The sequence below is a fragment of the Hesperophylax consimilis genome, chromosome 7, assembly GCF_061612785.1.
Source record: "Hesperophylax consimilis isolate HC1 chromosome 7, BYU_Hcon_1.0, whole genome shotgun sequence".
NCBI classification, from domain to species: domain Eukaryota; kingdom Metazoa; phylum Arthropoda; class Insecta; order Trichoptera; family Limnephilidae; genus Hesperophylax; species Hesperophylax consimilis.
This window is the reverse complement of record NC_142842.1, coordinates 32,943,286-32,966,176: the sequence shown is the minus strand read 5'-3', so window position 1 is coordinate 32,966,176 and position 22,891 is coordinate 32,943,286. Positions and strand designations below refer to the sequence as shown.

Genomic DNA, 22,891 nt, shown 5'->3' with positions numbered 1-22,891 from the left:
CCAACAAATGGTTCCCGGGGCAGCGGTACCCAAACCCGCCTCACAAACTGTTAAACTTTGCTCACTATAATAAACGACAAGGGACAAAAAGCTGTAAGCTTGTCTGCAATTGAGAAATGTTACCGTTAGGTATCTTTTGAAGGCTGATCGGTCCATCGTGGCGTCTCCCACTTTTAGTCCAGTCAGTGGGGAGTTTTACCTTGCAAAAGATTAGGTAGTAGCGATTTTGATATATGTTGTTAAGATTGAGACTCTGAGGAAAAAAAAAAAATTTCGACCTTGGGAGGGTCGAGCTCGACCCGCCATCTTGGATTGAAGGTGCCAAAATTTGTTTTTTTCAAAATAATTGTGAAGTGGTCGTTTTTACAACCAAATTGTTAAGAGCAAACATAAAGACAACTAAATTACCTACATTTTTTGTAGAAAGTTTTTTTTGTAAGTCTAATAGGTAACGAGTTACAGTGGCGGAAATGTGAATATTTTTCTAAAAAATGATGTAATTCCCAACTTTGTAATTTTTTCGGGTTATTCACTACATAATTATAATAATTTTGCTAACTCATTTCCACACCGCCATGAGGTAGAGAACATGGCGCATTTTTTTTATTGTGGTATCCCCAGTAGGTCTACTCCACAGATATACCAGCGATGGTAGATTTCGAAATTATGTTACATTACTATGAATTATGTTACTATAAATTATGTTACTTAATAACAGTCTTCGTCATCAATGTCATCATCTAACTCATTGCCTGTGATACTTGGGTTTCCATTGACAAAATCTCTTCTTCTTCGTCCTCGACATCGATGTGAACCTCTGGCGAATTTCGGCATGTTTGACCATTACAGCACCCACATACAATAAAACACTTCAATCCAGCTTTCCTGCAGCTACATGAAACGCCGCATCCTTTTTTACAATTGCATGAAATAAATAAGTCTCGGGTGCTGGTTTCTTTGTCATTTTTACTGAAACAAGCCCGTTGGTGTCACGTTTCCAGCGCCAGTTTTCTGGATTTTTTTGGATTCCATGCCATTTTTGGACTTGATGGTACGTTCTAAATGCATGGTACCATGCAGCGTCGTTCGTTGGTGGCAAAGAGGCAAGATTGAATTTGCTTTTTGTTTTCGACTTTGCGAAACGTTTGTAGCGGACTTCTTCCAAGGTTTCCTTATCCGTGTCACCCCCGTACAAAGCAACAAGAAAGCGTGTTCCTGCAACTGCTATATCTTCTGGTGTTGCATCATGTTGTTTGAAGATTCCTATCATGGCATTGAGTCTTGTGTCGTTTTGCACGAGCGAACAAAATTTTGTTTTTCCTTGGTTGAAAAAGGACGATGTTGTATCGCAGCCGCTAAAGGGATGAAGAAACAGAATATTCTCAGCCGCCTCTTTGTATTTCACACTATTCGCGGAATACAGTCTTTCAAAAGTTTTGCCTCTCCCGGGTTTGCGAAGATATATACTACTTTTAACAGGAAGATATAATAAGAAGATATATAACTTTAAGATATAACTAGGAGATCAACGTCTTCGCCAATAATGAAAACAGCGTCATATGATGAACACAAGGAAATCGCAGTATTGACAATCAACTCATCAGCATCTTCTTCAGCCTGCTTAACTGTAAAATCATCCTGTATAAATTGCTTTGTAAGCATCGAAATCAGACGGACTTTGTTATTTTCATTGGCAAAAAACCGTTCTTGTGAAACTTGAACAGGTAACTCGTTACCTGTTAGACTTACAAAAAATGTAGGTAATTTAGTTGTCTTTAAGTTTGCCTTCAACAATTTGGTTGTAAAATCAACCACTTCATAATTATTTTGAAAAAACCAAATTTTGGCACTTTCAATCCAAGATGGCGGGTCGAGCTCGACCCCCCCAAGGTCGAAAACTTTTTTTTTCTTTAGAGTCCCAATCTTAACAACATATGTGAAAATCGCTACTACCTTACCTTTTGCAAGGTGGAGCCCTTTTTTATCCCCCACTGACTGGACTATTTCCCATAAACGACACATTTACATTAATTATAAAAGTTACAACGGATTTCTCAGCGCAATATAAATAGATTTTTTTTGTATTTATTAAGTGAAAATATTGAATGATAAAACGTACAAAATTCGATTCAGCATTAATAAAATTCAACGTAATGGAAATATTCAGCTTCACAACAGCGTGGCGTATTCAGAATATTTGAAATTCTGCATATTCCCAAAATCACGTGAATATCTTAAGAATTCCCCTTTCTTCCCATTCCGCCACCCCTCTTTTACCCGCAGCATCCCTTGAGAGCATCCCTTATTCATCTCCGCTATGACTTGGACTATTTCGATAATTCGAAAGTTATGATAAGAAATATCTAAACAATGTAAATAGCGATATTAATTGGATGTTTTCATCAAAATGATCCTGTTTTGAAAAATAGTCTTGTTATTTTACAGAGATAATTAAGTTTAGGGTCTTTTTATGGGTATCTTGAAAATTTGATAACAATTGTATTCCTATACCTGGCGCTGCCGGATTAATAACATTCTCTTTTAAAAATCTACCGTAGAAACAAAACGTTTATAATTTATTGAAACGCATAATATTTCAAAGCTAAATAAGAGCTACAAGGCTTAAAAATAAAATACAGTGTGTGGCAAGCCTACGCACGACGGAAGTGAAACTTTAAGTATTCTTCTCTCTCTCTTTTCATTTCATTCTCTCTTTTTTCAGTCTATTGACATATTTATAAGTAGCATGTGATAAAAAAAAATTAAAAATTATAAAAATATGGGATTCGAACCCGGGTCCTGCATAACGAGTGTCGAACGCTCTGCCTCTAGACCGCGAGGAGAGGTATCTCACGCGACGAGAACCGCGTATACAACGTGTACTCCTCAATTGACTTGTTCAGTGCAAATTTTCGTTTTCAAACACGGCAAATGAATAATATCATATAACGTCTCGTTAACGCTTTATATAGGGTCGAATCGAAGATATATCGGCAGTGTGAAGTCGTATCTGTCGTTTTTCAAAATATTTCCGTATATTTGTCCGTTTTGGAAAAGATCTATCGTGTTTTAACAGTCTCATACCCGTATGGAGTCTGAATTTGAAAAACATTTCTAAATTTTGAAAAACTCACTTACGGCTGTGTTTTTTACTGAAAAAACTTATCACGCACGTCTGCGAGGGTAATTAGTTGCGTTATCGGCCTTGATAAGTAATTTTAATGATTCAAACTCGCAAATGAACGTTGAAATTTGATGAATTGAACAACCTATCCTAAGGGAGGGTTGTTTCACAGAATTAGAAAAATTCATCGAATTTCAAACTTAATTTTCAAATTCATTGAAATCCAAATTCAAGTTCTGCGAAGCAACTAGCCCACAATGATATAGTTACAGAACTAGAATAGGACTATCACAGACCTTGAAAATGAACGTTAAAAATTGAAAAATTGTTCAAATTCTGCGAAACAACCTGTCCAAGTGTTTGCTGTATGACCATCGAACTGCGTAACGATCATTTTTTCCCGAAACTTCTGGTTCTTGCTTAGTAACTGCTTTTTTGTTCCAAAGTTTTTTGTTAAATAGACACAATAGCAATTCGGTTGTGTGACGTTGAAATCGACGTTGAAGAGGGTTTGAAAGGTGGGTTCTGGTACCGCCGCCCCAGAAACCATTTATTGGATAACCAACACCTATATCGTAGGTCACCCAAAGTAGTTCGCTACGTTGGCGATTTAGCAGGGGTGCCCGGATTCATTGGGTAAGGTGTATTAATGATGTACCTGCCCATCAGCTACGCGGTATGCCAGATCGGGAGAGGCTAGTTTGGGGAGACCCTTTGACCTCTCCATCTGGTTTCTCGACCCATCGCCTTGCGTCGCAGTGGAATGGATGTATTCATTTGTTCTATTATTTATCTTTGATATATTTATATTTTCCTCGGGGCTTCCTGTGTGGGTTAAATGTAAAGAAAGGATTAAGGAAGGAGACAACAGATTTTTGTCAAAGGTTATAGACATAAATTAAATAAATCGAATTTTTACTTCCCATATTTTTTAGAACAACGATATCTGTAAAATATATACAAAAACGCAAAACCATTACAATTCCGACAAAAAATGTTCAACTATCAAGGAGTTCTGTTGTGACAATTTGTGAAGCCAATTAAATATTACGCAAGAGAAAATTTTGCGAACCTTTCAAAATGTTAGTCACCGAGAAACAGCAAATTCAAATATTTTTATTACAGCATATTTGTATTAAAAATATCCATATTTCAAAATTAAAACATCAAAGAACCTAAACAAGCCACGCATTCATAACATGCGAGGTCAGTAAAAAGAGGAAATGAAAAACTCTGTCAAAACATATGATATTTTTCCACAGTGCTGTAGAACATACTTCCGCAATAGAAAATGAAAAAAAGGAATGATTTAACGGAAAAATTAATGTATCATTGTTGAAGGATAATTCAGGAGATATCGAGACTGTAAAGAATTCGGAACATTGATTTTAAAAAAAGCTCATATCAGCACGAGATCCCCAAACATCATATTATAGGGGTTCAAAATAAGAAGAATATGATTCAACTCTTTTGCCTACCAAGTATTTATGATGAAATATTGGTTAAACGAATTCAATACAATTGTATCGCCACCCAGCCAGGAGCACTCATATCCCGGTGCGACATGTTCATATACACCCACAGAGAGCAGTATTTTCAGGATACTAATTTGTTTAATTATTGAAGACAATTTTACCGATTCTCAACAGAAAATTTGAAAAAAAAATATACAGTCGCAACTAGGAACGATCCCGGCAAGGCGAGGGATTTATGTTTAAGAATCGCTAATATTCTCTTTAGTAATTAAAAATTGCAATTTGAGGTTTTACTCATTAAATCCAATAATAAATACTTATTTATTTATTTAAAATTAACCGTATAAGTAACATTTACATAAATAATAGACAGTCATAGTCAAATACAAAAAGAAGGAAGAAAAGACAAATTATCTTAATTTATAAGAATCACGTGTCACTGTGTTCGTTCACGATAATCTCCAAAACCGCCCAACCAATTTCAATGAAATTTTGTGAATGTGTATGGTTGATTATAAATATTATAATATTAAAAGTACGGATTAACAAAACATATTGTTCACCAAATCGCACTACATTAAATTAAAATTCATTGCAATAGTTTTAAACAACAGTATTGTTTAGACTTAAAAATCATTCTTAATTTACCTCATTTATAACATTGCATGATAAATTATGAATTTTCATTTTATTTGTTACACTGAATACGAGATGAATAAAAAATTAAATAAAAAACGTATGTCAAAAGTGTTTTCCATAGATTTTATTCGTAATGATATCTGTCACACTGTAAAATATATATACTTCAAGGCAGTTTTATGAGTATAAAACGTTACCGATTGCATTTTTTATCGTACTGGACAATCTTCTGAAATGATCGATATCAAATGCAACGTCAAAACAATGTCTTATATGGATGTGACTTGCGCATGTATTCTATGTCAAATGCATACAACATCCAACAAAAGATAAAAGGCTTTCTGCATAAAATGAGATCTATATAAAATGCGGTCTACATAGAAGTTAGTCTGTGGAACGAAACCGTCTACCGGGCCCACTAGTTAATTTATATAACCAAACAAAACATAATAATGTACATTAGAACAAAGCTAATTAAAGCAATGAAGAAGAAACAAAAACAAAAAAATCTGTTATGAAGTGACCTTGTTAAACTATGCACTGCTAAAATTTTAAATTAGTTCCTCTTTATACTTTTATAGAGGCATATTAAAAACATCAGCAACATTAGCATAAGATTTACCAATCATGTGTAATCCAACTGTAGTATAATAGTTACAAAAATATATGCTAGGGAATCTTGATCTAATGGTGGGAACAAAAAATTGAATCGATATTAATATACCGGGGCTAACTGATAATTGACAATTTTATAAAAAAAAATATGATAATTTTTTTTTCTTCTGTCACTAAAATTCAACAATTTCAATGAAGGTAATAAAAAATCAAAATCTATTGATTCAAAAGAATTCCGATGCCAAAATTAATACACCACAGAAATTTGAAATAGGCTCTTTCTATGATAATAGGATAACTAAATAACAATATTAACGATTTTAATGGCATATTGTATGATCTAAGAATGTCAATATTGCATAAATTATATATTATTCTTAATTGGTAGAGTGATTATTCTCAAATGTGGATTGTCCACTTGCGTAAAAAAAATATTTGGAAGTCTTGTACGGGATTTGAGAATTTGGAAGTTTGAAGTTTCTTAGGAACTTTGGGCTAAGCTCACTCGAGTTAATTGATAAGAGGATATTGTCCTTGAGATATAAATATAATACTACTGATGATATTCAATTTAAATCGTTCGGTAAATTTTATATATCTTGCGCTGAAATGGAAATCCATTTATCGTTATTAGGAAAACTTGATAATAATTATTATATAATAGATGTTCAGATTTATGTAATTCCAGATTAGGGGCTTATCTAAGAGCAATTCAGTCATATTGGTCGATGTCTTAAGCAGATCATGCGGGATAACGTTTTTAACCATTCGACCATTGGGACCTAATTATACTTAGTTTTTGTCGTTCTCATACTTTAAATTCAGAATTTTCAACATATTATCTTGCAACATTTTTTTCCACATTTTTGAATGATTTCAAATGTTTGAAGAATTATTTTGTAACCTAGATAGTGTCTCGGATAAACCTATCCGATCTTAATTTTTGATGTATTACATTAATTATAACCTTTCTAAATTTATTAAAGAAAAGTTGTTCGAATTATTACTTGAATATTCATTTAGGCTATTAAAAAGGTCACAAATAAAGAATAAATTAGTCGTCTTCAGAAGCTGCTAAAAATATGGGAAAAATAAGTTAACATATAATATTGTTAATTCTGAATATTAAATATCAGATCGACATGAATGACGTATAATAATTAGGTCCCATAATATTGATGGGTAAACCTTTCATTAAAAACCTTAAATAATTGTTCCAGTAAGAATACATAAATGTGTGACAAATGATTTTCATTGAATTAATTTCTGTTATTTCACATTCAATTTATATAAAATAACATAATCCTGTTAAACACTAATCTTGCGGCACTTTCCAGAATGGTGGATATATCCTCCCACTATCGCCCTGGAAAAGACCATCATTCAGGATCGAAATGATTTCGAAATGGTTTTCGTCGAGTTTATTGACCAGATCTGAATCTTACTTCCCACCTTCCTTTTCCTGAACTCTATCCATTCTCAATACCATGAGGCCTCACAACCTTCACTTAGTTTAAGAATGCCATAGTCTTACTGACTTCGGTTAGAAGGGAGCAGTTGGGACTCTTGTGCGTTATCTGCATAAAAAAAATGTTTTCAATTTTATCACTTAATGTGGATTACAGCGGGATAATTTTTTTTTTTCATTTTAAACTTAAATATCAACTAATTTCTAAATGTGTTATATCCACTCGAGTGATTTTCGGGATATTATAGCAATTTTCAAAAACTTTTAAAGGTGTAGGTGTCTTGATTTATAATGTCAAATATGGTTGGATATACCAATTATGTTGAGAATGCTCATAAAATCGTATAATTGTGTGTTCAATAAAGACAGTCTGAATTTATTCGCGAAAATAATTTAATTTTCCTGGAAAAAGCGTGAAATTCTATATTGGTACATAATCAAACCATGCGGGCTGGAAACTCCGTCTGAACATTGTAATTTATTAACAGATGTCACATCAAATAGAAAAAGTAGATGTATTTATGTAAGGCTCGAGGAAAATTGAGATTTCTGACTAGAGACTTCAATTTCATACTCAAGAAGTCTGTTCATTAGGGCGGCATTCGGGGACGTGTGAGGTGAATGCAGCATCATTTGGGTGCTTTTGCAAGGTGGTAGACAATTTAGATAAATTGATATTCCTGTGGGAATGAATGTTCAACTTTGAAAAAAGCAACGGAGGTATTAAAGAACTCTGGAAATGCCGCTACTTATGTATATATTTTTTAATGCTTTCGCCGGGCATCGAACCCGCAACCTTTGAATTCGTAAATAAGGACCTAACCGCTCAGCCATGGAGGTAGTCAACCAGACAATGAGACAAACAAATTCACATCACTCAAGAGTTTTGTTGTTTCAGGACACAAGTTTACTGCATTTTTAGATAATTGAATGCGTTTGTAGAAGTTACACTATTCGATGTGATCTTTCTACCAAACTAAAGAATAACAAACAACATCACAAGACGGGTGGTAATCGGCAGAGTTTTTATTTACGAAGATACTGAATTGCATTAGTTAAAATTTTTCTTTATTTAGTAAAAAAGCATCATCCAACTACTAAGGCCGAAGAGGTGGTCCTTCGTTGAACTCCGAAATTGCATCCTAAAATTTAGTACAAACTCGAACGCTTTCTATTGCACCGGACAGTTCCATCAAGGATCTTGGGAAATTACCCTATTCAGTTATCTATTTATCAGCGATACTCGATTTTCTCCGTGTGTTGAGTTGGAATGGTGTGTTCAAATGTAACGATATTATTTCTATATCAGCACAAAAACAAATATTTTTAACTAAAATAAAATGATAGTTGAAAGCCCTTGAAAATAATCGTTTCAATTAATGAAAAAATGTATTATTTTATTTGCATTTGTTATTCTAACATAATGAAGGCGGAGATCGAAACGAGTTGAATTTAACCTCGAATAAACTTGTGGTTAAGACAAAGATATACCAAAACGCTATTAAAAAAAAAGTAAACTGTGTTCATAAAAAATTCTCACGCAAACAACTTAATTTTAGTCATGAGCTATGAATCTTGGAAATTTAAATCAATGTGTAAATAACAAGACAAATCACTGTATCTTTTGTGTTCAATACGTACATAGTTCAGCATAAAAAAATTTTCGATGAAAGACTGTTAAAAATCGTAATTCCATGTTTTATAGTAACAAAAAAGGGTACGATACGAAGAGAGCTGAAGTTTGAAAAATTTGCCGGCAGTTAACTTTGAAGAACTTCAGTTTTTTCTTCCCACCATTCCAGGAATGATTTTCCTACAGTTCGTATCTAACGAAGTGGAATAAGAATTTATTTTTCCTGGAAGAGAGAACAATTGGATACAAAAGAAAATATTTTCTGCTTTATAAATAATAAGAAACAAAAAGATTTCACTTTGGACAATAGAGACAATAGTCAACAAATCACACCCACACTGCTATACTGTATTCTGCCGTGGAAAGTAAAAACACTTTCATTACCAAAGTTAGACAAATGAGTTGAATACGCGACCTTATTGAGATTCGAATTTCTCATGTTGTACTTACGCTAAAACTTAATATTAAACATTTTTCGTATTAAAAGAAGTTGACACATTTTTTTGAATTTATGTGTAAGTAAAAACGCAGTACTTATGTTTATGTAAGTAAAAATACGGTGAGTACATTGAAATTACTGCGTTTATACTTCGTTTACGAAAGTGTGTTTTTATCTACCCTCTTGAAATATATTCTTCGCGTTCTTTCACTGTATGGCGGCGTAAGCCCTTACCAATCCAAAAATGCTTACAGTTTAGTTTTATTACTAATGAAGTGGAAATGTCACATTCTTGATGTTTTACCAACACCACTTTTGAATTATTAATACCTGCCGAGGTTTAATTACAAAATATTGTATAGGGGTATAGGCTAAAGCTGTTACAATAGATTAAACTAGAATACAATATTAAGTTTAAATCAAATAAATGACTTTTATTATTAAATATTGGCGGGTCACCACTATTCAATCAAAAAAATTAAAAATAATATTTATCCTATTATTTTCGAAATATTTCGAGTATTTTGATTAAATAGTGGTGTAAAAAAGTGATTTATTTTATTTAAATGAAAGTTATAGCACAAAGTGAATTAACAGTTATTGTACTAGACAAAGTTTAATAATAAATAATAGAGTCTCCACGAACTGCGCACAAATGGTGACAAGATAATTGAAACATCATCGAGTATCATGCGAGTTCATGATATGCTCTCTCTATTGAAATTGCATTTCTAGATTTCTCTCGATATAAACCAAATCCAATCTTCATAAAATACCAAACCAACACCAGGTTGACAAAATAGTGAAAAAGTATTGAATTGGAAAGAAGATTTCTAGAAAAACATTCGGAGTCAATGGAAATATTGCAAGGATCTAATGATAACTCATCTCCAAAGGGGCTCCTTTATTATACGCCTGAAGGATAAAGCATATTGGGAGACCAAAATTTATTTGAGTGGCTAGAAGATTGTTTACTAGAGAAATTATAGTATTGATACCATATTAGTACTATAATTCCGTACCGTATAAACAGGAATACAACAGTATCAGAAGCGGAGGAGTTTTTTAGACGTGGCAAGGGCCCTCAAGAAATAATGTTACACAATAGACATGCGTCTAGTGTGGTAGTCGAAAAGCATGTAAAAAACTGGATACATATATATTTTACGAATAAAGGAAAGAATTTTTTTGAAATATATTTGCTGAGAGGAGTAAGTTATAATAATGCTAGATATTGGAACACTGTGATGATGCTAGATATTGGAACTTGATGAATGAAGATATATCAAAATTTGATTAAATTAACTCATTTCAATTAAATTGAAACTCGATCTAATATACTGTTCTAGGAATTTAATGCGGGGTTTGTTGGCTAAATAATTATTGAAATGGCACGAAGTTATAATGTACCTACCAGAAATGATATACACGTTGAATATGAAAGAGGTTTTAGGACAAAACTACACAGACGTAAATTTCACAAACCCATGCCAGAAATACATATGGTGGGAATTACACTAGTACGAAATTACAGATGGAGAGAATTCCATCTACTTATTGCACCTACTGAAATTAGAGAGGTAAAAAAACCGTTTTTATTTTTTTTATTGTTTAACTTATAACATTGTTACACTGTACATAAAATTAAGTAATAATAATAGGTAATAGTCAAAAACGTATGTTTTTGAATTTCTACTCCAATGAAGAGTGAAGAGTGCTAGCTCTTGAGCTTGGCGTAGGAGTTATTTCACAATTATTTCATATTTATATCAGTAATTAACATAAATACAGTACAATAAAAATAAACTTAAATGAGGATTGTGACGTTAATTTTGGTTGTAACATGAATTGAAGTAATAACATTTGAAAGGTGATATTAATTTTTTTAAAGATAAAATTGACCTTTTTTTTTAATAAAATAAAATCTGGTATTTTTTTCACTTCTTCGAGAAGACTATTAAAATATCTTATGCCTTTGTAAATATAATTATTGTGCATTTGTTGAGTTTTATTTGTAGGTTTAAAGTTTAGAGTGTTTAGGTTTGAGTAAAATAAATTTTAAATTGAAAAAAAGTCAGGTCAGGTTATCAGGGTTTTTTGGTTCATACTCATGTGTAATTTTGGTACTGAAATATTGGTACGTTAAATTCACGCCTGTGCAATAACGTCATCTAACTGATAGTTGGTTATCCCATAGTCAAATTAAATATATGTCATGTTAGGTTAATTGAGTAAGTAGATCATTTATTTAGAGAAGCAAGCTTGATGCTGTATTTTGAGTTGCTATTATTGACGAATATGAAAGTAACAATTATTTTTATAAGCAATAATTATTAGCCTGAAACACTCATCCACATTGAAAAATCTCCTGATAAAAGATACATGATGCCAACTTGGGACTTGAACCCGTCTCCTTTCGATTTCCGGTCGACAGCTCTGACCACTGAGCTATGGCGGCTTATCTCTTATCCGCGAAATAATTCAATATATACTAGTGATTCATTCAACAATTACTGCTTATTACATTTTTTCACCCGAAAACAACCAACTTTATTTTATATGAGAAAGGCATTGTAAGTGCTAACTTTCTCACTAGATGGCGTCGAGACAAATTATCTACATTTTTTGGTGAAGATACTTGAACCTGTCAAATATTAATTTATATTTTTTTTGGTAAACTAATGTTTAAGATAAGATTTTTTATGCATAGCACAAAGGGTAACAATTAATTTTATAAGCAATAATTATTAGCCTGAAACACTCATCCACATTGAAAAATCTCCTGATAAAAGATACATGACGCCAACGGGACTTGAACCCGTGTCCTTTCGATTTCCGGTCGACAGCTCTGACCACTGAGCTATGGCGGCTTATCTCTTATCCGCGAAATAATTCAATATATCAGGTATCAGTCGTGATAAAGGATGATTAAGCTTAAAAAAAATGATTGCAAAAAGTTTTGATATTTTTAAATTAGCATAATTTTTTTTTTAATTAAACGGTAATTTCTAGTGTTCTAAGTATATCCGCGTAAAGATTAATAAACGAGATCTGATTTATAATATATCTTTGTTTTATTTTTAAGAAACATCTTCTCAATATTTCACCAATTAAAAGTAGCATGAAGTATTGCTTAATAGTAAAATCTTAGGCAGAAAAACTCGGTGCGTAATATGTTACTCAAATACACGTCACAAGTGGCGGGTAAATTAAATTGCTCTTAAATACTAATTAATAAAATTATTTCTTAATTTTTTTCACGAATGGTCCCAGAGTTGAAATCCAGGATATTTACATAATATCCATTTCTAACAAGATTTTTATTATCGTACTAGCGTAGACCCCTGAAAAATGACGGGAAATTATATTTGAAGGATTCGTGATGTTGAAAGTATTTATAAACAAAAACTGCTCAGGATTAAAAATAATAACATAATAATACTTTTCAAAAACATGCAAACACCTCAACACAGGTTCTCCTATTGGTGTGTTTACAAAACTTGTAAACTGTGAATGAAAAATAATAGAAATAAATAAATAAAAATCATTATCTTTCATAAGCAAAAAATTACTTATGAAAATTAACACAGGTCGTACTCATCTACGACTAGCGATTTTTGTTTGAAATTATTGTTCTATAGACGAAGAGTAAAGTTTGTAGGTACCTACTAATAAATATTTTTTTTTAGGAACCCTTTATTTTATATGTATTGGTAAACCATAGATATCGTTTTAATTAATTTTGTTAAAAAATGCTGCCTCAATACAAGTTCACCTAGTGACTGGTTAGGCAGGTTAGGCAGGTTTGCATTCAACTTAAATATAAATAGAAGTATTGTTATGTTTATTACTGTGCCAAAATGCACATTTTTTAGAACTGTTCTTATATATCTAATTTTAACTGGAATAGTACATTGTTTATAATCCTGTATTGTTTTTAACGATAAATAAAAATTTATAAATAATAAACTTGAACATTATCACATCTATCCAATGACACTATAAACATACAAGACATGTTTTATTCATACTAATCGAACAAAAAATGTAAAAGTGCTCATTAAAAGATAGCCTTTCAAATAATGCATTATCATTTTTGTTATTACTTTGTTTTATAACATCCATGTGTGTAAATTATTACTTTGTATTATAACATCCATGTATGTAAATTATTACTTTGTGTTATTACATGCATGTACGTAAATTATTACTTTGTATTATTTATTTATTTTATTGATACATGATTTAGAGAGTACAAGCGGTTTTTTGTTATATTTCACCCTCCATGCTAGGGATGACCCTGAGTTATGGCGGGTGAATTTTACAGTTTGCGGACATAGGATCTATACATAACTATAATATAAAATAGAAAAATAAGAAAAATGATGTATAGCTAGTTTGGGTTGCAAGAAGAGGATGGAAAAGTTAGAGAATTATAAGAAGATGAAAAATTTGAGAAATTATTAGTAAATACATCACACTTATTAATTAAATACATACTATACAGCTAAGTTAGGGAATAAGGATATATTTTGTTTTATCTGAAAGGTAATTAAATTGATTGAGTGTAGAATGAATGAGTATTGTAGTTGTAATGTATTCCGTGTATAACATCCATGTACGTAAATTATCTCTTTGTATTATAACATCCAGGTATATACATTTTTGTTATTACTTTGTATCATAACATCCATGTTTGTAAAATGATGTTATTACTTTACATTATAACATCCATTTATATAATTTTTGGGCTTCAACATGTTTTATTGTATTCAAATAAAATAATTGGGTCCATGAATGGGCCACTAAAATATGTCTACCGGCAGTGAACCGGAACCGGACTGAAAAACGGGGATGTGACCACCCAACATCTACGTTGCGGGCCGGATCGGTAGAGGTTGGTTTGGGGAGACTTTTACCTTTCACTTCTCCAACTTATGTTTCTTGACCCATCGCCTTGCACTGCAGATCCACACAAAACATTGATCCCTAGATTCCTACTCATCCCTCATACCCTTTTCCTTCACAGTACTTCCTCTCCTTCTTTTCCTAAAGAAAACCCCCAAACTGCATCTCCAAAGATGACATAGGTCCTGAAAAAATTACTAGAACAAATATTTTCTTCAGGGAAAATGTTTAAAAAATGAACCCTAACAACTCGCTAGTAAAATGCCTTTGTAAAGTAACACAATGAAAAAATGTTGAGAAATTTACACCGTTAAAAATGCATGTTGAAATAATTCCCCTGGAAAAATAGGAATTTCTTCACTGATGTAAAACTTCTGTATATTTGTTTGAATGTCAATTTATTTAGCGTAAATTATTTTCAATTATTTTATGAACATTTTTATAACAAATACATGTCACATCTCCCATTGAAAGATGAAAGCTTCGAAAAAGCCCACTGACAGCTTAATGTGGATGTCTCTATAATAATTGCCTACATTTTAAATGGTAAATGGAGTGTGCCTGATGGATATTTTGAGTGATCCTCGCTCTATTATGTTAATTAACTAATTTTCCAAATTTCAGTGTTTTACTTTTGATGAAGCTTAAAATGTTTCACTATTTATAATAATAATGTTATAAAGCAAATGACCTACATTTAGGCATTAAAGGTTTGAACATTAACTACCTAGTTAAAAAAGGACCCGAAATATAGCTAGAAATGTTGAGTGGTTGGCGCTAACAACAAAACGTTTCCAAATAAGCGAAGCTAGTAGTCAACGATGAAGGCTGACTGACAGAGAAAGGTTGAAAGATGACCAAATGCTGTAGAAATGACTGAGGAGTACGTGAGTTAAAACCACGTACATTATGATCATGTGAGAAATGGGGAGAATCGTAAAAGATGCAAGGCCGATGTAATGAGAAAACTTGAGAAAGAGACCCTTAGTTGATTGGGGCGTCTAGAGCGAATCAACGAAGAAAGGAGTGCGAATATGACGTTAAAGTAAGTGATAGAAAAAGCCCGAAGAAGACATGGCACGATCGAGTGAATCAGGTACTTAAATCGGACCTCAACAAGAGTCATAGTAACAGAACGACGCAAGGAGTGCATGATAAGACCGAGTTTTGTTATCGGTCCGTTATTTGCGCCCATCCCTTGGAAACGGCGTGGAGGTTACACAGATAGTTTACAAAGTAGTTTTTTGTAAAAAACGTTATTTTTTGTTCCATGTTTCTATCAATATCCCTCACAAAGAACAAAAAATATCGACTTATCATAGTGCTGGCCGCATACATACGTTTTTCGTATTCGATTTCCGAATTCGTTTTCCGTATTCGGACATCCGAATGCACGGAATCAGTAGAAAATACATTAACTGCCGCACACGTTCGTTTTAGTTCCGAACGGAACAAATTCCTTACGCACGTTCCGAATGCGAGCCGGCGCGTTCGGAGAAACCGAATGGAAAAAACCTAATGACGTCATGTGGAACGCAGCTATTGCATACAGTTTGTTTGTGCCGACGCAAACGTACGGAAATTTCCGTTCGTAATTCAGTGTTGCCAACGGATCTTGACCTAATATCGCCGTTTCTCATACATAAGGTAGCGTAAAGTAGCCGAATTTGCTGTTAGGTTAGGTTAGGTTAGGTTTCTACGCCTTTTAGATTTCTTCGGCGCCGATTCTCGCGCTAAGTAGCCCAAATGGCGATATATCGCCCTTGTTGGCAACACTGGTACTGACGTTTATACATTCGAATTAAGAAAAACGAACGTTTGCGCTAGTCTCACGGAATTCCGAATACGGAAAACGAATTCGGAAATCAAATACGGAAAACGTATGTATGCGGCCAGCCTAAACCAGGAAACAGAATAAAAAACTTTCATGGTTTACTGTTAGAATTTTGAGAGATGCCAAAAAAAAATCTAAAATGTAGAAAATGCTGCGGACTGAAAGGTTTGCCTCAAATTTTAACCTTCGTATTCATTTCCCTCTTGAATCTTACACAATGAGTGGTTGTTTTAAGGTGGAATAAAAACAAAGAAATACTTTGTTAAAATAGCATCGCGAATTAATTAACTGTGTGGATTTACAAGTTAACAAAATCATTTTCGTCTCGTAACATCAATGCTGAGAAAATTCAATTTAACAATAAAAAAATTACCATATTGTTATTTTCACACAACTCATTGTTCCATAATAAATAAGTTTTGGAAAACTACTGCTGAAACTTGAGCGACGTTAGGAAAACAACGTTTTTTATTACACATTAAACAACCCCATTACAATTTCAAATGAGATAAAACGGAGATCTATATAAAATACAAAAACCTCACGAAATATAAATTTGTTTACTGGTTCATTTCTTTCACATTCGCATAAATACACAGTAACAAACAAATATAAGAATGAATAATGCATTTCAATGGGAACTCAACTCTAATGTTTATTCAATGAAATTAAACTACACTGAAACAAATAAACTTTTGACGGCTCTTATTCCCTTGGTCGGATGTGGTTTACGCCCCAAAGTTAGCAAAAATAATGACATAATCCACCTTCCGCATACTACACGTTGAAGTCACTACCTTATTCAATTTACAAATCCTAACACGACTAAAGTTAAAAATGGTTTTTTAAGTTTTTTTTTTTAAAAACAGAATGATAATATTATTTGAAAAATTTGGGAGGCAGGTGTGGGTACCGCCGCCCGGGAACCATTTATTGGATAATTAACACCTATGCCATAAGTCACCCCTAGTGCTTCGCTACGCTCGGTGACTTAGCAGGGGATGTGACTACCCACCATCTACGTGGCGGCATCTATCGGGAGATACTGGTTTGGGGAGACAAATAGGGTTCTAGGGTTACGAATAACCTGACAATATTTGAAAATCTCCTACTACCACCACAGTAAGCTTAAAATATTGATTGTGTTGTGATGGAGGACTTAGGCAGCTGAGGTATTAAAAACAATACGCCTGGGTGGAACCCAAGCGCGATGTCAACTCAGCCAGCGTGCGGTCATTCTCTCCTTCCTTTAAAAAACCCTCCACACATCATTCTCAAAGATGACGTAGGCCCTGTAGGAAAATTATTTTTCTCAGGTTCCCCTGTGTAATATAAAAAAAACTACAAACGCAAATCGTCAATTTGTATATTTGCTAATTCCTTTGTTTGGAAAAAGGTTTGTTTGGAAAAAATGCCATACTTAAATGCAAAAAGCCCACTTTTATACAATAATGTATATAAAGAAAGACAAAAGTACAAGGCCGATTCAGACGTAAGTGATTCGTTTGGAAGGTGTCACAGTGTATCGATTTTGGTACATTCGTTCACATGAGTGAAGAATTCGTAATGCGGTTCATCCAAAGAATCAGCGCGCTATGCAATGACTCGTAAGCATTCAGTTGATCGAGCATTGAATTTTGAAACGATTGATTTGTTGGATTCTGCCCCTTTGAAAAGCCGCCAATATTTGCGCTGATAATTCTGCCACGTCTAAATGTAGCCTGAAATTGACCTCGATTCGTTATTATGTGACATATAATGAATGCTTTTTGTGATGCCTTACAAGAACCTGCCAACTATAAAGCACTTAAATCTATTGTATCGATATACTATGAAAGTTTTCCACGCATCTTAAAAGACATACAGGTCACTGTGTTGAAAATGGCTTAACCGATTTCAATGAATTTTGTGAATGCGTATGGTTGGTTCTAGCTTGAAGCATATGATAGTTTTGGACCCGATAGGTGGATACACTGAAATTCACAACCTCAAACCTTTACTCCAAACAATTTATAAGTCTCCCAACAACGCTGGGTGCCCGTCACCTAGTTAACAATAAAAGTGCACAAAGTAATTTCTTTTTGCATAGATACATGAAATAAGTCTTTCTGTCTTTATTATTAACTACGGATAAATAAATATGTATTTTGTGTGAAACTTACCTCTTCCCAAACCAGTTGCTTGGATACTCCCGGACGCAAATTCATGATCTTTAACTCCGCTGCTTTCAGGTCACCGTCCGCCGTGAATTCCACATTTGGCTTCCCTTGGTCGCCCTCCACAGACACGTTTCGAAGGTACTTGAAGAACCTGCAAAAATGCACTTGATTTAGATCCTTTAATTGAGAAATCAAAAATGTTATTGCTTTAGGTAGGATACCATTTAAGATACCCCTGTACACATCCCTGCCAAAAGTATTAGCGTTATTAAGTTAAGGGTTACTATGCCGTGTTACGCTTCTTCCTTCTTTAGCCAACGTTTCAGACAGCGTTACAGTGCCCTCATCAGGGAATTGTTATTTTACATGAAATAGAAAATCATTTACATTCATTGAGTTTGAAGGTAATTTTCTTAATACAAATAGAATCGCATCATGTGCACGCGGCGTCACATTTTTATACCTAATTTAAAAAGCCTACGAAATTGCATGTTTTTGCATCATCATCATCCCGAGCAGCCAACCGACGTGTAGGTTGTTATGAGCTGAAGATATACCGTTTTGCGCACATTGATCCTCTTAGAGCCGGTATTTCAGTATAATATTTAGTTGAATAAATGTGGTTTTCGGTGTTTAATCTGGGTGTAGCCATCAAAAACCGGATAAAAGAACTATTAATCAAAGTACATCGTATATTACACAGGTTTAAATAAGCTTCTTAGATAATTTTCGTATAATTCACATATTATATACGTTCCATTTTATCGATTATCTTAAACGTTCCTATACAATGTATTCTATCTTTAAAAAGTTTTTACTGACGCCCGATGGCTTAGTTAAAATTTAATGACTTATTTTTATTTCGTGTGATCGGAGATCAAATGGGAACATCCCAAACTGTGAGCCTATCTAGCGCCTCAGGCATCACCCCGTGGACCTCATCAATTACACCAGGGAAGGAATAATGGAGTGGTCCTTTGCGGACTACTCATTAGGTACAAAGAATATATTTATTTTAAGGTACTCGTATTTAAAAAAAATAGATATTTTGATTGATGATTTATTTTACATTAACTTGACGTGGGAGGCGTTTAGGTATTGAGGGTCAATGTCTTTTTGGGGATGCTGTGAATACCTAACATTATTATAGCTCATTGAATGATATGTATTATGTAAAATTAATAAATTTAAATAATATATACACTTAAACAAGAATTTGGTCGCGTGTGTGGAGGACGGATAAAACGTAACCAAAATAGACTTCATATGTTATAAAAATATAAAACGATTCAGTATACGTTTCATGTCATATATGTATTCAATATATTTGCGGCAAGTTACAGATTGGTACTTAGGTACACTAAGAAACGTCCTGGTCCTTTATTCAGAATCAAAACAATGCTCGAAATGATTTAAGCCGTGTTTGATAACCAGATCTGAATAACCAGGTACTTCAAAGCATTCCTCTTCACCAACTTCTTCCCATCTCCACTCCATTTAGTCTCTAACATACTAATATAATTCACAGTCCCACTGGCTTTGGACAGATGAGAACGGTTCCTGTCTCTTGTACGGTACCTTTTCACATAAACAAAATCATCACTGATTTTGCAAAAAAAAATTATCAACTTTTGAAAACAGAACGAAATCTACTAGAGTAATATATTATTTTCTAATTAAGACCTTCCACTATCGTTTCAGAGTATATTTTGTTCTACCAGGTGATACGAAACTTCTGCACATATTACATAATCCCAAAATGTGCCAGAACAAAGTCGGCACTCCCGTACTTCTTGCACCTTTCCCAGATGTTCTGCCGCTCAAACCTTTAAGGGTGCCGTTCTTACTTTCATTCCCTCTTCCCTTTTCCGCCCCAAATGCTCCCTTACCAACCCCAGGCTTCGTTAGATCATCCCCTAGCTCACGTGAGAGTTTTATGAATTCCGGCAAATGTGATTATAAAAATGCAGAAAGAGCGGTTTGAACTGTTTATTTAGCCCCTCCGTGGCCTGAATCTTTATGAAACGATTTTATAAAAACATTCAATGAGGTCTATGACCTTTGCGACACAATAATAAAAAAGCTTCCGTAACAATTGTTAACATTTTAATATATTTTTAAAAATAAATATATATGTTTCACTCTTTGATGTGGCAAAACTAGTGGGCAACTGCTAATCAGTATTTTTTTAAATATATAAAAGGTAAAAGAAAGTTTAGTTTTTTTGATAACTAAATTTGATTCAAAGTTTATTTTTTCAATTTAAAACCTTAAAAAATTAGTTGCCATAAAATTTTTTTTAAAGTAATTTTAAAAATACTGTTTGCAAGTTTTAGAAATTTCCACAGAAATTCTTCGACATGATTCCCGTGAAAATATGTGAATGCTAAACGCCAAAGTGGTGATTAAGTAATATTCATTATAATATTATTTGGGTACGACTTTTTGAGCTTAATATGTAATTATTTAATAATTATTTTCACTACTCGAGCGGTTGCGTCAATATCTGGAATATGACTTGAGTGATATGTAAATGATTTGCGTTCGAGTTTACTCGTCATCATTTAAAAGAAATCATACCTCTGAATTTCAATACGGAGACACATATAAAAAGATTATAGTGCTATATAGCCAGTGAATTTACTTATATTTTACGTTTATCATATTTTTTTTGAATTTATAAAATCATTATTAAAAATCAGAAATGCGCGAATTCTGCTAGTCAAAAATGGAATATTATGGCTTGCGATCACTCAAGACGTTTTGCAAACTCGGCATAATATACCGAAAATCACTCGACTGATTACACTGGTCAACACATTTTTTGTCCCTTTAACGAAAGTAGCCAAATCTGACAGGAAATTTCACGCTGATTTCAGATATGTGATTAGTTTTTTTCTATCACGTCAGGTTTCTATGGGTTTTAATTTTTACTAAAATGTGTATTAATTCATATTTATTCGTGAGTTATCATTGATTTTTTTGATTTTTTGACCATCCATTCCACTTGGTCATGCTGCAAACATGAAAGAGAACTATGACAACAAGCTGCTGTTAACAAAAAATATATATACATAAAATACGAATGGAAAATATGTGGTGATCTAAAAATAATAGGGCTCCTAATAGGACTGCAAGCGGGATACACAAAGTATTGTTGTTTTCTGTGCGAGTGGGACAGCAGAGACAGGAAAAACCATTATGCCAAGAAGGACTGGCCTACTAGAAAGCACCTTAAACCTGGCACGAAGAATGTTCAACATGCTCCCTTAGTAAAATCTAAAGATATCTTACTTACACCCTTACACGTTAAATTGGGTTTGATGAAATTTTTTGTAAAAGACTTGTCTAAGGATGGAAATGGCATGATTTACTTAAAGCAAAAGTTTCCTAAGTTCAGCGAGGCAAAATTAAAGAAGGAATATTCGTGGAACCACAAATAAGGGAGGTCTTGACTGATCCAAATTTTATAACAGTGTTGAGACCAGTCGAGCTAGCCACTTGGTCAGCCTTCAAGAATGTTGTCGAAAACTTTCTTGGAACTCATAAAAGTGAAGACCATATCAGCATTGTGTCTGAAATGTACATGGCCTATAAAAATATGGGATGTAACACGTCACTAAAAATACACTTCCTTCACTCTCATTTGAATTTTTTCCCCGAAAATATGGGAGATGTCAGTGGGGAGCACGGCGAACGATTTCACCAGGACATTGCGGCTATGGAAAAGTGATACCAAGGAAAGTGGAGTCCATCTATGCTAGCAGACTATTGCTGGACCCTGTGGAGAGACTCTCAAGATACTCACAAGCGCAAATCAGGAGCAAAAAAAATTAAATTGAATTAGTTTTGAAATTTTGTTAAGTAAATACCCGTCATACTATGGAAGAATAATGTAAAAAAAATGTTAAATAATAAAAAAACCTGACCTATCAAATTTTTTTTTTGATTCATTTCGTGTTTATGGATACTAAATACATATAAAAAAATTAGCTATGCTTAAGGGACTGCACTTAAAAAAATAAATGTCGACCAGTGTTATGAATTGAATTTAAAAAAATATATATACTAACTAGATACTAACTTAATTTTTACTTTCTACTAGTTTTCAGTATATATATATATTTTTTCATATAAATAAGTGGGTACAGTGATGTTATATAAGTACATAAAGTTATAAAATATATTTATATTCGCAATTTCACAAAAGAAGAAACTGGTTCTTGTGCTTGGTGAGCGAGTTACACTAATTATAAGGAAAATAGAATGACATTAGGCAATAGGTAAGTATATATATAATAGGAACAATTGAAACTTCTGGATTATCTATATGTGTAGTTGTACATATATAGGATTCTTTTACATACTAATTAATAATAATACATTTTTGCTTAATCATTTCATATTGATTTAAATGCCAACACAACTGCTTCGAGAAAAGTTAACAAGTAACTTTTTTTTAATTGTATTTTTTCAATTAGCTTTTATTTGTAATAGCCTCTACTAGATATTTAAAGTAGACATGAAAAGTTTTTCTTAAAACCGATTACTCTCAAAAATATAGGGGTGAGATTTGCCCCCTCGTAAAATAACAAGA

The 22,891-nt window shown here is 33.2% G+C and overlaps 1 protein-coding gene across 2 annotated transcripts in view; it reads right to left on the bottom strand.

The window, feature by feature from the left end:
- Nmdar2 (glutamate ionotropic receptor NMDA type subunit 2) overlaps positions 1-22,891 on the bottom strand; it is a 415,630-nt gene that overhangs the window by 205,730 nt on the left and 187,009 nt on the right. For both annotated transcript variants that reach the window (XM_089633429.1, XM_089633428.1), the window contains one exon: positions 18,298-18,445. In XM_089633429.1, the coding sequence (XP_089489555.1) occupies positions 18,298-18,445 (148 nt within the window). The remainder of the gene's footprint in view (positions 1-18,297; positions 18,446-22,891) is intronic.